General features: G+C 40.6%; 1 protein-coding gene across 1 annotated transcript in view; it reads left to right on the top strand.

The window, feature by feature from the left end:
• Nucleotides 1-290: 290 nt before the first annotated feature.
• LOC137351613 (insulin gene enhancer protein ISL-1-like) overlaps nucleotides 291-17,951 on the top strand; it is a 30,283-nt gene continuing 12,622 nt past the window's right edge. The window contains exons 1-2 of the mRNA XM_068016226.1: nucleotides 291-469; nucleotides 15,792-15,981. Coding sequence (XP_067872327.1) covers nucleotides 451-469; nucleotides 15,792-15,981 — 209 coding nt within the window. The 5' untranslated portion in view covers nucleotides 291-450. The remainder of the gene's footprint in view (nucleotides 470-15,791; nucleotides 15,982-17,951) is intronic.

Raw genomic sequence — 17,951 nt, forward strand, 5'->3', positions numbered from 1 at the left:
TGCAAAAAAAAGCATCAGAGCTGCCGTAACAAAATAATATCGCATTTATTATTGAAATAGTTTCTATATGGTTTTAGTTGGCCTAACCCTTTTCAATATAGAATATTTTACATTTAAATGTATATTGTCAATAATGTTAAATTCATTTTTGAATTGTCCTCTATATTTAATAAGAATCTACTGAAAAATGCAATCTTACTTTCGAGCGTGCAAGGAATTCCCCACCCCTTCCAGTTTCATTAATGAAGAGGCGGGTCTCAACTATCACTTTTCAAAGCCATTGAATAGGAATGAGTACAGACAGAGAGGAAAGTGCAGGAGTTGTCTGAAGACACTGGTATTTCCCAGTCAACACTAGCTAAGAACATTTCACCTCCTTCCGTGATCTGAGAAACAGATCCAATCGCCACCACACCTGATTCCAGAGTGGGGAAGAAGAAGGAATTCATAATGGGGGACCCCTCTAAAAGTAAGATTATATTGTTTAGTTTTCAAAACTAACCTTATTGTGCTAGAAAATGATTTAAAAAAGTGGATGCAGGAATCCAAATGAGTACAGCCTTCTTACACACAAAGAAACAGATTTTATGCTTTAGTTTGATTGATGTGAGAATCTTTAGTATTTCAGCTGTGGTCTTCAAGTAAGTTCTCATAATGAGAAGTACACAAGCTATTTGAAACTTCTTAACATCGATGAAATATGACCAACGTACTTGTTTTAGAAGCTTTTATTTGTATATTAATACTCACATTTCATGATACTGATAATGGTTATATCAGTCATTACTGTCACTGGTTTATCTCATGTTATGTGTATTTAGAGTCTTGAAACTATTCAAGACAAACTGCAATGCATTAATGAAGGATGTGTCCTTTTATAAATAGTATTGCTCTGCAAAACAATTACTGTACTATTCTGCTATTTAGGTCTACTTACAGTAAAAAATTTTACTTTGTATTGCATAAAGCAGAGGACATTAATCATTAGGTCCAGCAAATGAGATTGGGAAGTATAAGTATTTATTACTCTATCGCTATAGCACCTGTTTTTTTCCCTTCTGCAACTTTTGGTATCTATTTTGATGTACTATGTGATCTTTATAATCATTACGATTGTTTCAATTATATATTTTGATAGCACTGATTAATCATATTTTTGAGTATTCACCAAAAAAAATCAAATTACATTGTGTTGAAAGACACTATGTATAGGGTTGACAATGTGAAAGTTATTTGTGTTTAAAAGTCAAAAGCAGAGTCAATGGGCACATTTTATTTTAATTTTATAGAGGAAAATATTGAGGTAGAAATCTAGGTTAACACTGCTTTTGAGTACAGTTTGCAGAAATATAAATATATTTCTTTGAGACTGGAAGTTTAGAATGCTGGGATTTTAGAGCAATGACCAATGTACACACTTAAGATGTCCTGCCAAACCATTGATGAACAGAAGAACCCTAACTTAAGTTCTGGGAAGCCTGTTACTAAATTGGTTCAAATTACACCAATTAGAAATTAACCAAGGCTTGGGATGTAAGCCACACACCACGATATTAAAATTAAAATTCAACACTGGTAACCGGTAAGACAGAGACTTCATATTTTAGTCAAATGTATATTTATATGAGATGCCATTTGAGAACATACTGTTAAAATGAATAGTTCTGATATTAGTTTTGCATCAATTAAGTTATCTTTTTTTGTTCCTGAATCACTGATAATTTCAGAATTTTGTTAACATTTCTATCGCATGGTTTTGGAGTTCAGGTACTTCATTCACGAATACAAACAATAATTTACATTCCTTGTGTGCGGAAAACTGAATGACAGAATTTTAAGGAGTGAAGAAAAGTGAATGCCAAGCAGGTAGGAATGGGTGAACACAGGAAGCAAGTTAGGGAGTGAAGCCAAAAGCACAGTCAATGGGCACATTTTATTTTAATTTTTTGCATATAAAAATATTGAGGTAGAAATTTAGGTTAATACTGATTGAGTGCAGTTTGCACAAATCTAAATATATGTTTATGATGACGAGGGAAGTAAAGGACAAATGGTGCATCCTAAGCAGTACAATACATAATTATAGTTCATAGCTAGTAGCAGTCTCAATGACATACTGCTGTGTACTGATATATGCATTTTTCAGTGCATTTCATATAGTCAATGACAACTGAATTACCCTTCCTCACAGGCACATTCCACGCTCCTATTTGCATTCTAGTTAGCGACTGATTTGAGTGGGAGGAGCTGAATCTTTTATTACATTTATTTTTGGACTCAATAGATAAAGACTGCACTACAATCTTTTCAAGAGAGGCAATGCAATCATGAAACTAGACAGATGCATTTGATGCATTATGATTTACTTATGGGCCTTTTTGTTTTTCCTTTTGGTTCGCCTTTATTGAAGAATGGTCATAGAATGGTCATTTCATGTATTGTACAGGTGTCAAGTATGAAAGTTGCACTCAGCAGTGGTTTTATGCAGATGATGATTATTTCCATACATCACAAAAGCACAAAAAGAATCACTTACCTGACTTTAAAAAAACTGTGTGGCCTTGAGTTCATTATTGCCAATAGTGCCATTTAAAGGGAAAATGCACAAGGAGATTCATGCCCTGAAGTCAAATGGTTATGATGTATTCCATGTTGTGAATGGATAGTGTTTGATCAGAACAATGCAGTCTTAAACTGTGTGCCAAAACCTAGTCAATTGTGACTCTTTGGTAGCCTGAGTTAGAAGGTTGTGGGTTCAAGTCCCACTCAAGTGACTTGGGCACATAATCTAGTCAGACACTTCAATGCAGTAATAAGGGAGTGCTGGAGTGTTGGAGGTGTCATCTTTTGGATGAGAGATCAAACTGAGACCCCTTCTGCCCTATCAAGTGGCTGCTAGAGACTCCATGGAACAATGTGAAAAAGAGCAGTGGAGTTTGCCTGATGTTCTGGCCAATATTTATGCCTCAACCTACATCACTATAAAGCAGATTATCTGGTTGTTATCAGTTGCTGGTTGTGGGACCCTGCTGTGTGCAAATTGGCTGCATACTTTTCCCTACATTGCAATAGTCACTTCAAATAGTATTTAATTGGCTGTAAACCATTTCAAGACATCCTGGGTCATGGAAGATGCTTTATAAATACAAGTTTTTAAAACCTTTTTTTTCTCTTTAATGCTTGTTTGGTAAGTAGGGTAACATGGATACCTTCCAATATACTGTTCTCAATCAGTGTACCAAGTTCTACAGTGCTATAATTGTTAAAATCTGAGTTGATGTCAATCTTACAGCCAAAATGAAAGGCCGAACATACCTTACATCTTCCAAGCCCAATGTGACTGAAAACCATTTTTCCTTACACAGTTTATACAATATTTGTACCAGTACCATGTAGCGTATGAGTACATTTACATTTACTCATTGTAACAGAGTATATGATTGGGTACTTGATGAAGGGATAGTGTTATCAATCTGTGTAAATATGACTTAAAAGATATTACTTGTTTTCAAGACCAACAGGAATAATTGTGGAAAATAAGTTAACAATAACAGCAGATAATCCCCGGCATTGCTCACAGTGAGTTGCAGGTTTTATTTTGATAAAGTGCTGAAGAGGAATGAGTATCTGTTGCTACAGAAAGGTAGTGTTTACTTATTTGGTGAAGGTAGATAAAAAAATAATTTAATCTTGTCAGAGACCACAGTTACATTTTTAAAAATTCATTCATGGGATGTGGACATCACTGGCCAGGCCAGCATTTATTGCCCATCCCTAATTGCCCTTGAGAAGATGGTGGTGAGCTGCCTTCTTGAACCGCTGCAGTCCATGTGGGGTAGGTACACCCACAGTGCTAGCAGTTAGATACAACTGAGTGGCTTGCTAGGCCATTTCAGAGGGCATGTAAGAGTCAACCACATTGCTGTGGGTCTGGAGTCACATGTAGGCCAGACCAGGTAAGGACAGCAGATTTCCTTCCCTAAAGGATATTAGTGAACCAGATGGGTTTTTACAATAATCGACAATGGTTTCATGGCCATCATTAGACTAGCTTTTTAATTCCAGACATATTAATTGACTTCAAATTCCACCTTCTGCTGTGGTGGGATTTGAAGCAATATCCCCAGAGCAATACCCTGGGTCTCTGGGTTACTAGTCCAGTGACAATACCACTACGCCACCGCCTCCCCATAAATAAGTAAATCAGTGTCTGCATCAAGGAGGGTGGAGAAGGTAATGACTTTTCACTATGAAAATGGATGTTTGGCCCTCCACATCAGTAGCTTTTCTTTTGCTTTTAAATTTTTTTTAGTATGCATATGCCTCTCTCTCTTGCACCACTGAGCACAGGAATCAACTAATTTGGCTGCACAATTTTATTCAGCTATAAAAGTGGTTTTATCGAGGTCAGCTCATCACTGCCAGCTAGAATACCAAATGAGCAAAATATTTTAAAAGTAAGCATCTTCTGAAGAAACAAAAAGTCATAGATAATATGGTATAAGAGCATATATTTACCTGAATTGTATTACATAGGCTAAACCAAATAGAGCAGGTTACCTTTCTCACCAAATAACTTTTCTAAAAACAGGTTTAAAAATTAATATTTTGCATTTCAGTTCCTTCCACATTTCCTTAATGGCTATCAAATACAATTGATTGGAAATTCATCTTGTGTGGTACTGTAAAACAGGCGATAATGAATTGGCAGCCGGTTATATACTCCGCCTGATTGTCTTTTCCATATGAGTGAAGTATAAAATGAGCTGTCGATTCAGCATTGCCTGTTTTGTGCTTCCTCTCAAGACAACTTTTTGAGCAAATATAATATAAACTATAATCCCATTCAAAAATAGAACCTTACCTAAAGTATCAGATGGGCTGATTAAAAGCCTGCACCCCCTATGTGAATCAAGAAATATAAAACTGAAGAAAAGATTGAGCTAATTTTTCTTTTTCTTTTTATCAAACACCTCTGCAAGAGTACTTGGTGTTACTGGAAGGTTCTGTTTAATGCATGTATTTAAATGAACACCTTTTATTCAGCAATAAAAACAGAAGGTGCTGAAAATATTCAGCAGGTCAGGCAGCATCTGCGGAGAGAGAAACAGAGTTAACATTTCAGGTCTGTGACCTTTCATCAGAACTGGCAAAGGTTAGAAAAGAATTAGGTTTTAAGCAAGTGAAGGGGGGTGGGGTGGGTTGGTGGGAAGAGAACAAAAGGGAAGGCGTGTCCTAGGGCAGGGGCACAAGAAATTAAATAACAAAGCTGTCATGGGACAAAGACAAAGAGTGTGTTAATGCTTGTGTTGAAAGACAAAGCATTAGTCCAGAGAGACTGTTAATAGCGGAATAATGAGCAGCTCTGAATACATGAAAAACAGGCACATGGTTAAAAAATAAAACAAAATATTTTAAAAATGGCCAGTCATGCTCTGAAGTTATTGAACTCAATGTTCAGTCCGCAAGGCTGTAGAGTGCCTAATGGAAAGATCAGGTGCTGCTCCTCGAGCTTGCGTTGATGTTTGCTGGAGCACTGCAGCAGACCATGGACAGAAATGCGGGCATGAGAGCAGGGGTGTGTGTTGAAATGGCAAGCAACCAGAAGCTTGGGGTCATGCTTTCAGACTGAGTGGAGGTGTTCCGCAAAGCGGTCACCTGATCTGCATTTGGTCTCCACACTGTAGAGGTGACTGCATTGTGAGCAGTGAGTACAGTATACTAAATTGAAGGAAGTACAATATATCGCTGCTTCACCTGGAAGAGTGTTTGGGACCTGGGATGGTGAGGAGAGAGGAGATAAAAGGGCAGGTATTAGACCTCCTGCAATTGCATGGGAAGGGGACGAGGTGTCAGGGGTGATGGAGGAGTGGACCAGGGTGTTGCGGAGGGAATGATCCCTTTGGAATGCTGACAGCAGAGGAAGATATGTTTGGTTGTGGCATCACGCTGGAGGTGGCAGAAATGGCAGAGGACGATTCTTTGGATGTGAAAGGCTGGTGGGGTGGAAGGTGAGGACAAGGGGAACCCTGTCGCGGTTCTGGGAGGGAGGGGAAGGGATGAGGGCAGAAGTGCAGGAAATAGGTTCAACATGGTTGAGGGCCCTGTCAACCACAGTTGGGGGGGGCGGGGGTGGAATTCTTGGTTGAAAAAAAATGAAGACATGTCAGAAGCGCTGTTGTGGAAGGTTGCATCATCAGAACAGATGCATCAGAGATGGAGAAACTGGGAGAATGAGATGGAGTCCTTACAGCAAACAGGGAGTGTAATCAAGATAGCCGTGGGAGTCGCTCGGCTATAATGAATATTAGTAGACAGCCTATTGTTATGAAAGTGTCTCTGTGTTTTGTTAAATATATTTTTTGAGGATTCATTTTTGAAAGATTGAAGAAATGTTAAACTTTGGGGTTTTCAAAGGGGGTCATGTAAAGGCTACTTGACTTTGAAAAACAGTCCCTGGAAATATGTTTTTAAAAGGAGCACTGAGAGGTCTTGTAAGGAAAACAAGCCTTTCTGGGAAACTACCTAACTTCCAGCAACAACAAGCCTTTCCGGGAAACCACCTGACTTCCAACTCAATAAACAACAGAGGACTTTGGACACCTGGAGAAGTTGTTTACAAAGAAGTGACAGGTCAAGATTGATGGAGGTCAGCTGAAATTTCCTTGGAGCCAAGGCCACTCTTTTGTCTTCATTCCATCATTTTAAATTCAAATTCCTTTCCTTCTCTTTCTCTTTCCTTTTCCTCAAGTTCAAGTTTCTTCATTGTCAATTCTCTTTCAAGTTCAAGTTTTTTACCAATTCTTTTTCCTCCTTTTTCTGTTCAAGCTCAAACTGCCTCATCTGTAATTGAGTTTTAGTTAATTCAACTGCACTTACCTCTGGTTTGCTTTCTTCTTCTTCCAATTGCAAATGTTGTGATATTACTTCAATTACGTATGCTTTCGTAGCTCCTGGTTTTAACTCTAACACCAACAGTTCTGCCAAATCCTTTAGTTTAACCTTGGTTAAGTGTCTTAAATCACTCAGGGATACATTCTGCTTCCCCCAAAAAGTCGCAGCAACTGGGAGAGACATTCCGATAGAGGAAACTTTAATCTACTGCACAAGAAACCTGGTTCTTTTTATTTTTCCTTTTTCAATTATTATTACCCCACTTACAATTGTAAATTGTTGGTGTTGGGTTTATCCCAGACAAGCCCCCATTTATATGTTACCACCGAGGCAGAAGGAGTGCACTGTTTATTCTAGTTCCACTTCTCCATGGGTCACAACATATTTTTACATTTTTTCCCACTTATTGATGCAGTCAATCATAGGCTCTATTTTTATCTCAGAATAAAACACACCAACCAGGTATCTTTAATAAACAACAAAATTATCAGTGTATTATAAAAGTCTTAACCAGTAATGAAGTAATGCATAAACATACAGATTGAAATATTAAATTTCTCTTTTTACCTTAGCCCCCTCACACTCACACACACTGGAAAACTGGAAAAATAAAGGGATTTTTGTTTTTAGAACTCTATTACAGACAAAAAAACACTTGGGCTGAATACTTGCTCATTCTTGAAGAAACAGCAGATGAGATATGTTGTGTTCCAAAAACTGGCATACAGTCTGGTCTCCGAGTACACGTGGATGGGTCACTGGGATCTTTTAGAATAGTTCTTTTCAGGCGGCATTGAGAATTAATTTAGCAGGCTTTTCTTCAAAGACAGGAGACGAGATGAGTTGACACAGTGGACTTCTCATGGTCTTTTAGAGAGGTGCTGGAAAGTTGAGTTGGGTTGTGGTCTTCTCTCCTTCCTTGGGAATTCTCTTCTCTCCTTGGAAGTTCTCTCCCTTTTTATACAGTTCAACCACAACTCAAAAGCTAAACTGACAACAGGAAGTCAACCTTTTCTTTTGAAAAGATAGCCAAACAGATGAAGTAGCCAAAGGAAAGCTGGACATTGCTTACGCAAAGCAGGTTGATGGGCAGAGCTCATGAAACTTATGCCATGCTTTCTGAGGAGGCTTCTGCAGATTATGAGATGGCAAAAAAGACTATTCTCGCTGCTTATGAGTTAGTCCCTGAAGCTTACTGACAGAAATTTCGGAACCTCTGGAGATTGTCTGGGCAGACTAATATAGAATTTGAGAGGGTAAAGCAAATTAATGTTGGTCATTGGATACAGGCACTAAAGATGGAAGCCATGTATGAGAACCTTAGGGAACTAATTCTCCTGGAGAATTTAAAAATTGACTCCCTCCTTTAGTAAGAATGCATGAAGAGAACCAGAAGATTTCACTGGCCAGAGAGGCAGTTGAAATTGCTGATGATTATGAGCTTGTGTAGAAACCCAAACCCTTTGTCCATCATCCCAACAAACTCGAGAAGGATAGAAGGTGGGAGGGTGAAAGGAAGACAAGTAGCCGGGGACAAGAAGGAACAGCTGGGAACGTCCTAGAATCTCCTCCACAGGCCAGAAAGGAAGATGCTGAGGGTGGGAGTGAGGTCCACAAGCCTAAGTGTTATCATTGTCACACTATCCCCAGAGATGGAGACAGAGAAGTCGAGGAAAGGAAGGGAAGTGTCAGAAATAGACACTGTAAAGGTGAGAGATGGGTCGAAATTGGATGCAAAGTTGATGAAGTTTACCAGCTCAGGGCAAGAGCAGGAAGCAGCACCGATACAGTCATCAATGTACCGGGAAAAAGAGGTGAGGGAGGGGGCCTGAGTAGGACTGGAACAACCAATGTTCGACATATCCCACAAAATGACAGGCATAACTAGGACCCATGTGGGTACCCATAGCAACACCTTTTATTTGAATGAAGTGAGTGGAGTTGAAGGAGAAGTTGTTCAATGTAAGAGCAAGTTCAGCTCGGCGGAGGAGGGTGGTGGTGGATGGGAACTGGTCGGGCCTGTTCAAGGAAGAAGTGAAGAGCCCTCAGACCATCCTGGTGGGGGATGGAGGTGTAGAGAGATTGAACGTCCATAGTGAAGAGGTGGTTAGGGCCAGGAAACTGGAAATTGTCAAAATGATGTAGGGCATCCAAAGAGTCACAGATGTAGGTGGGAAGAGACTAGACCAGAGGAGAAAAGATAGAGTCAAGATAGGAAGAAATAAGTTCAGTGGGGCAGGAACAGGCTGAAACAATGGGTCTGCCGGGACAGTCCTGTTTGTGGATTTTGGGAAGGAGGTAAAAGCGGGCTGTCTGGGGTTGTGGAACTATGAGGTTGGAAGCTGTAGAGGGAAGATCTCCAAAGGAGATGAGGTCAGTGACAGTCCTGGTGACACTCTCTCTAGACTAATGCTTTGTCTTTCACCACAAGCATTAACACACTTTTTGCCTTTGTCCCATGACAGCTTTGTTATTTAATCTCTCCTGCCCTCTGTCCTATCACATAGCTTCTCTTTTATTCTCTTCCCCACCAACCCCCCCGCCGCCCCCCCCCCACTTCACTCTCTTAAAACCTAATTCTTTTCTAACCTTTGCCAGTTCTGATGAAATATCACAAACCTGAAACATTAACTCTGCTTCTCTCTCCACTGATGCTACCAGACCTGCTGAGTATTTCCAGTATTTTCTGTTTTTATTTCAGATTTCCAGCATCTGCAGTATTTTGCTTTTAGCTTTTATTCAGCATTTCTTTCCAAATGTGAGTGATGATACAGTCCTTCCAATATTGCTACTATTCATTTTTTTTTGCTGGTTGTTTTTGAATTCCCTTGCAGGAACATATAAATAAAATAAAAGTAGCTGCTGTACTCATTTAGAATATATTTTAGAATATTAATCATGAGCAGAGTGTTCCAGAATTCATGATACCCACTCTTGGCCCTCAAAGCTCCATACTGAGAGCAGTAAAGACAACAATTTACCCCAATGCTGTTAATGCATAGTGTTATGAGGGTTTGCATTTTTTGTTAAAACTTGAGAATCTATATTTTAATAACTGAAAAGGATCCCATGGATGCTGGAATTTTGAAGAAGCTGAACATTGAGTATTTTTCTTCAAAGGAAGATCAACAGAAGGTTGACCAGTAAACAACCCTTACTGGAAAGCACTGTTTGCAAGTAACTCAGCAGAGGGTTTGTGCTTGTGACTCTGAAAAGGATGTTTACAAGGGAATGACAAACCAAGATTTATGGCTGTCATATGATTTGCCTCTGGAAAGGTTTTTGTTTCATTTTCAAAACAGTTTAAAAAAGAGTCTGTGGGTGTTTGGCCAAGAACAGTAAGAAATTTGCTTCCTTACCTGCCAGGAGAAGACAGCTGACATCTCTCTCTCTCTCTCGTTAAAGAATTCCTGCATCAAGTTGTACAGTTGCCTGTTGTATTTGAAGAAATCCTGCATGTTTGCAGAAACCTTGCATCTTTGAAGGAAATTTGCATAGAATTTGTGAGAATTGAAAACTTTGTTGCATCTGTTTGAAGCCTTCTGTAGCTGCATCTCTTGAAAGTCTGCCCAGACTGTTCATCAACATCACCTGGAAAGAACTATTCTATGAAGATTCCTAGTGGCAGCCACCTATTCGCTTTTGGGACATCTCGCCAAAACAAAGGACTTCCATACCTTCTCTTCAGTCTAAGCTGTTTTTTAATTCCTTTTATTTCTTTGTAACAGCTGTAAATAAAAATCCTTGTTTTTCTCAGTTAACCGGTTATGTATGTGTGTGAGGGCTAGGATAAAAATAAGGGGCTTTAATATTTCAATTCGCGTGTATGTTTACTTCATTATTGGTTAAGACTTGGTTTATAATAAATGGATTGTTTTTTTGTTTATTAAAGAAACCTGGTTGGTGTGCTTTATTCTGGGGAGAAATAAAGTATCTGATTGACTGTTTCGGTAAGTGTGAAAATTTTAATATATTGTGTGACCTGTGAAGAAGTGGGACTGAATTAACAGTGCACTCCTCCCATCCTGGTCGTAACAATGGTGACCAAAATACATTTTTCCTCGCAACATTCAACACACTTTCGCTTGTGTTATAATACCTCGAGCATGCTCAGTGCATGTGCAATATTTTAAAATGATTAAAAACAAAACATGGATAATAGAACAGAGAGTTATAGATGACTAGAGGAGTTCGATGCAGTAATTCAATTTCAAGGTTTTTCTGACTTTCATAAATCATTTGATTGAAATATTGAAATATTGTCTTATAACTCACTGTCACCTATCTATCTGTCTAATTTAAGACAGAGATATGAAGGATGGGCCATGGGCAGCAGTGTGATATAATAAATATCCCTACAAGTGACGCTGACTCGATATTCAGAAGTAAAGATGCCATAGAATATTATGCCCAGCCTTGTGAGTGGAGAGATTTGTCATGTCAGGATGCTGGCCATGACATATTTTCTTATTATAACAGTCGTATGGACAAACTGTGGTGAAAATGAAATGATGCTTCTAAAGGTAAAACATCAGAATCACAAAACATTTTCCTGGATGACAACTCCAAAAGTTTTGATTGAGATTATTTTAATCTCAAGATGACAAGAAAGATAGAGACGAGGAAGTTTACTCAACTCATCTTAGCTCATCCATTCAAAAAGACTCGACAGCACCTTATCATGATGCCCAAACCATCTCAAATTGTTCTAGGGAAGTTGCCTGCACTACTGTTCTTGAAGCCCATTCCATATTTTGACATTTTTTATTTGAAGAGGAATCGTAGAATGGAATCATAGAATGATTATAGTGCAGAAAAAAGCCAATTTGGCCTGACAATTCTTTTTGATCAGGGAGTCAAGGGTCATTTGGGGCAGGCAGGAAAGTGGAGTTAAGGCCACAATCAAGTCAGCCATGATCTTATTGAATTGCGGAGCAGGCTTGAGGGGCCGAGTAGCACACCTCCTTCTATTTCTTATTTTCTTATGTCGATTCTGTGCCAGCTCTGTGAGAGCAACTCAGCTAGTACCACTCCCCCATCCTTTCCCCATAGCCCTGCAACTTTTTTCTCTTTAGGTGCTTATCCAATTCCCTTTTGAAAGGTATGATTGAATCTGCCTCCACATTATTCTCAGGCAGTGCATTCCAGATCTTAACCACTTGCTGCATAATTATGCTTTTCCTCTTGTCGCTTTTGGTTCTTTGCCAATCACCTTAAATCAATGTTCTCTGGTTCTTGAACCTTCCGCCAATAGGAACTGTTTGTTTTATCTATGCTGTCTAGACCCCTCATGATTTTGAACACCTCTATCAAATCTCCTCTCATCCTTTTCTTCTTAAGGAAAAACAACCCTAGCTTCTCCAATATATCTATAAAAGAACTTGGTGACTTTAGTCCTAAACTTCCCTTTTACTCATTTGACCTTATGACCCCTATCCTATTTTTAGGGTTTAGTTCAAAGCAATTATTCTAGATTTGCATTGCCTTAATGTTTGCTATTTTATATACCTCTATGAACTCATCTCTCTGTTGCCCTCTTTCAAGGCTGAGAAATCTAAATTTATCCATTTTTTTCTCATAACGTACTCCTCTGACGCTAGGGCTGGATTTTACTGTGGGCTTCGGAATCCTGACATCATGGCCGGAATTTTATGAGTCTGGCGTCTGGGTCATGGTGGTGTGGGGGCCCGGAAAACTCTTCCAGGAGAGGCCCGCCATGACCTCCGCACTGAAAAGGCCATGCCGCATTTTACCGGCAGCGGCGAGGCCTCGGTGCAGTCCCAGAGGGGCCTTCGTTTGTGTTGCTAAATCTATGCAAATAAATGTAAATAAACATACCTAGACCGGGCACCATTCTATGCCGATATTCCGGCCGGTGTTTGGATGTCCCATGCCTTCCGATCCCCATTTGGGGACTCAAGGTGAGACACTGGTGGGAAGGGGGGAGGAGTTTAATTTTCAGTCAGGGTTGGAACGGAGGAAACTTACTCCATTGGTTGGGGGGATGGTGGGAAGAGATTGAAGGGCAAAGATAATGAGGTTCGGGGTGGGGTGGGGGGATGTTTTGGTTGGGAGTTAGGCTCATTTTGGATGGGATAGGCCCAAAAACAGGGGATTCCCTGTTTCAAACACAAGTTTCAAATGAATGTCCCTTTAAAATTTCAATTGTTACTGCGTGGTGGCACCAGATGCCATTGCCGGCGAACGAGCGGCCGCCCCCTCTACATCATCAGGGGCGGCTGTTCCGCTGCCTCCATTTAAATGAGCCCTCTGCAAAATATTGCGGGGGCTCAGCGGCGGCTGCTGCATGTGGACAGACTGCCGACTTCAAAGCCCACCGCTGCAATTTGCGGCTGCTAATAAAATTCTGGCCCAGGACTGAATCAGGGATCCCAAGCCTGCACTTGCCGGCAGTGGGACCAGCTCAACAATATTTCTGGAGGCTGCCTCCTGGCTCGCCACTCATACAGAGGGCCAGCAGCTCTGAAGCCTCGGCAGCCCCACCGTGAGAGGTGACTGCAGCTGAGGCAACCCGGGGGGCATCCTCGCAGGGGAAATTTTAATTTAATATTCCAGATGGCTGAGGGGAAAGGCCCCTCGGGAAGAAGGGGAAAATGCCAATGGGCCAGAAAAATCGCCCCGTGTGGCTCCCCGCTGCTTTACCGCATCCCCCACCCTCCCCCACAGTCCGCCACCCGGAGCTGGTAAAATTCTGCCCTAGGGACCAAGTTTGGGCTTCTCTGAACTGAGTCCATTGTGTCTGGGTGACCCGAACTGGAGATAGTCCATGAAGCATGTTCTGACCAGAACACTATACAGATTGATCATGACTTCCTTTGACTCTACAGTTTTGGCTGTATAGTTCAGCATTCTATTTGCGTTGTTATTTACTGCTCCATCATGATCGGTACTTTGAGCGTCAGGTTTCCTAAACTATGTATATCCCTTTTTAATTTATCCTTAGCAACGTCATCCTTAATTATTTCAAAACTGTTCATGCGGTACTTAGGCCACCTATAATTTTCTTGCCAACCTGCATTTGATCTGTTTGCTTTCATATTTTGTCCAATTCATTTTTATAGTTCTCGAGTTTTCTCCACAGATTCAATTGCTCCTTCTAATTTGTCTATTATACCAGTTCACATGAAGTTTCTGTATCAAGTTATTAATCTCAATTAGAAAGTCCCATTGAAATCTTATTATGTGCTAAATATACTCTAATTATTTTCATTTGTAAAGAGACTGTAAAGAAGAAAGAACTTGCATTAATAAAGTTTCTTTCACATTCTCTTGATGCCCAACACTTCACTATGAATTACTTTTGAATGCAGCCACTGTTATTACTGCAGGTAAATATGGCTGTCAATTTACATACTCATGTTTTCCTTTGTGAACTACCCAAGTAGCCTCACTTGTGGAGGTATCCAACAGATTTCATGGCTAACCAGAGAAATTAGTAAATTCACCTCTGTACCAAGCCTGGATTTTACCAATTCCATACTGAGGGCTGAATTTTACTAGCCCTCTGGCATCGGGGATTGTGGCGTGGGGGCCTTCATTTCAATATGTTAATAAAGGTTAATGCATGCAAATAAACTTATCTGGTTCCATGCCGATCTTCTGACTGCCAGCTGGAACTCCCGTGCCTTTGGATATCCGCACGGACTTCCGAGGCGTGACACTGGTGGGGAGGGGGGAGCAGTGAGATCCCCCAGGGCAGGGGAGTGTGGTGAAAACTGGTTCAATTGGCTGAGGGGATGGTGGGAAGGCGTTGACGGGCAAGGAGTGTAAAGTTTGGGGTTGAAAGGTCGGGACCGACAAAAATGTTTTTTTGGGGGTGAGAGGGACATTAATATATTGTTTTAAATATTATATATTTAAATGAGGCCCCACACAAAATATCGTGGGGGCTCCGCGACGGCGGATCCCGTGAGCAGACTGCCAACTTCAAAGCGTGCTGCCCGATTTGCGGCGCGCTCATAAAATTCAGCCCTGACTGTCCAGCCACACTGTTGATTATTCATCCCAGGCTGATCATCACACCCACACGACTGCCCAATTCACAAATCACTGGGTGCCAATCATAGCAGTCACAATGATTGCCCAAATACTACTGACATTGACAACAATCATATCATCTATGTTGACTGTCCACTGTGCCACTCATATTGACTACCCTCCATACCATCCACATGTATTCCATCCATGACACCTACACTGATTGTAAACCATCACACTACCCTCGTTGACAGTTTATTATGCCACCCACCCTGTAATCTTTCAATACCCTTCACACCAACTGCTTTTCCTATCACCAATATTGACTCAGAGGTGAGAGTAGTTCTAGCCCCACTGTGGGATTGAGCACATCATCTAGTCTGACACACCAGTGAGGTTCTGAGGTAGTGATTCATTGTCAAAGATGTCTTTTGGATAAATTATCACATTGAGGCCCCACCTGTCTCTTTAGTTGGTTTAAAAAGATCTCTTGGCGTGATATGAAGAAAAGCAGGGGAATTCTCCCAGTGTCTGACCAACATTTATCCCTCAAGCAACACCACCAAAGCAGATTAACTAGTCATTTATCTCATTGCTGTTCATGGGACTTTGCTGTAAGTAAACTGGTTGCCACATTTGTCTAGATAGCAACAGTAACTATATCTCAAAAGTAATACATTTGCTGTGATTCACTCAGACTGTGAAAGGTCCTCTATTTTCATTTCTCTTTCTTTCCTTTCTTTTTTTCCATAACACTCACAGTGAGTACTTCTCACTGTACCCATATTAATTGCCCACTATACCACCCCACATACTTTTGACACTTTGAGGCCTGATTTATTTAAGATGACCAGAAAGACTGATCTCATTACAGTATTTTCTGAAATGTTGTATTGCAGGGGAAGATTCAGCGGCTGTATGTTTTGGCTGCAGTAAACAGATTACAGATCCATATATTCTGAGAGTCTATCCTGATCTGGAGTGGCATGCAGGCTGCCTCAAGTGCGTTGATTGTAACCAGTATCTTGACGAGAGCTGCACGTGCTTCCTGAGAGAAGGAAAAACTTACTGCAAGACTGACTATTTCAAGTGAGCAATAACATCCGTTATTTCCTTGTTATTATTGAAACCTTAATTAAATACTAGTCAACATCCCATGATGTTGCAAATGGAAGTTAAAATTAAGTTTAGTCTTCAGATGAAATAATGTTAGCAGACAGAGGATTATATCAGGCCATTTATGCTATCCTAATTTTAGAGCTTTGGGAATTTATGTCCAATTCCTTTTTCATTTGCATTTTCTCAAATTATTGACAAGCGGAGGAAAAATAGTCTCCTCACAGCTGTTAATAAGGCAGATATCCATTCACCAAAATCAGGAAGCTGGTGACAGTCTCTGACCTACAACTGTTTCTATTCTCAATTCACAGTTCAGTCCAAATATCAGTTTCCACTCTTCCCTTCTGGATTAACTCTCTGTCCAGAGGTAATCCCCTGACTGGGGGTGGGGGGGGGGGGGGCGGGGGGAACCCAGCTCTTAATTGCAAATTGCAATGAACATCACCTGCTCTCTATTAACACTAAATTAAGTCCTGGTTAATTAAAGGGACCAACATTTTCAATATAGTCAACACCTTCCTGAAGAAGATGAGAGGCTGAAGACTTACTTGCTTGGTCAATCCGTCCTGTAGGTTGTTCTATGTGCAACAGTAGACCCAGATCATTTTCTAATTTTCTGTGAGAAAGCAGCTGGCATTCACTTGCCATCTTCCTATAGTGACACAGTTGAGTCTGAAAACTTGTGGAAATGGGTGGGAGGGGGGAGGGGGTTGGGGTGTGCCAGGTGTCACAGGTACTCCTTGCAGTCTGACTCCAACTCATCATTGGGCAGACTTTAGGTAATGGTAAATCACTAAAATGTACAGACGTGGATTTATTGCTGCTGTTAGTTCATTACCATCTGTCTTGCACAAAAACTGCATCTGGAATGTTCCTCATGATGGCATTTGCATAATGTTAGCATTTTTTCAACAGATGCTGCTGGGAAATGGTTAACATTTAGGCTGCAACCTTTCCCAGTCATAAGGCAATGCAGAAATAACCTTTTCATATGAAATCATACTAATACATTCTTCCCGACATGGCTGGGTTGGCAGCATGTCATTAATAAGGCACATATGCTTCTATAGACTGACATATAGTGCTATTATCCTTAGATTTGGGTCTTTCAGCAGCCAACAATGGTACATTGTAAATTGCTGGTATATATTGATGCAGAATAACAGATTTTCGTGAGTGAATTACGGATGCATGCAGCATCAGTTTTTGGTCAGCTATTTAATTAGCTGGATACCCAAATTCAATAAGAAACCCTATGCGTGCCTGTAGTTAATACCAACCATCTGTTATTTTGTACAGTATGACCTCTTCATTTGAAACTACTGTAATTTCAGGCCGAGCTAACTATAGAGGTGAGGAGCCATGGCAAATGAGAAGCAAAGGGTGCATGACGTCCTAAGTGCAACGTCAGAACAATCATCTGGTATCGGAGGTGTTACAGGAAAATAAACTTCAGTTTACCATAAGAAATAACAGCTGATAATGAGTTGAAGTGCTGCACCATTGATGCCAGTACTGTGTAGGTACTATATAAGACTGCACACAATTGGCCCAACTTCACTCAGTAAATCTGAGGTCAGCTCATTTTCATAATTTACTGGCACAGTAGAAGCACCTGGGCCACATTGTCAGCAGGTCCTTGAAATGGGGCATTGTTGAGGTGTTGTGAGGGGGGATGGTTAACTTGGCAAGAGCACAAAGGGGTTCTGGGACAGGGCATAGAACCCAGGAGTGCCTTAATTCCTTCAAAAAGGCGCTGTTCATCTTGAATGCTGCTCAACAACTCCAGCTACATTATGGGACAGCCGGCTTATTTAGATACATTTAGATCTAACAAGCTTAGCGCACAGCTTGCAGGCAGGCTACCAGCCTGATGGATTGCAGTACACTGAGAAACTCAGGCATTTTACAGGCTGCAGGTAACATATTCTACCAGTTAT

This window comes from Heterodontus francisci, chromosome 36 (genome assembly GCF_036365525.1).
Source record: "Heterodontus francisci isolate sHetFra1 chromosome 36, sHetFra1.hap1, whole genome shotgun sequence".
In the NCBI taxonomy this organism is placed as follows: Eukaryota; Metazoa; Chordata; class Chondrichthyes; order Heterodontiformes; family Heterodontidae; genus Heterodontus; species Heterodontus francisci.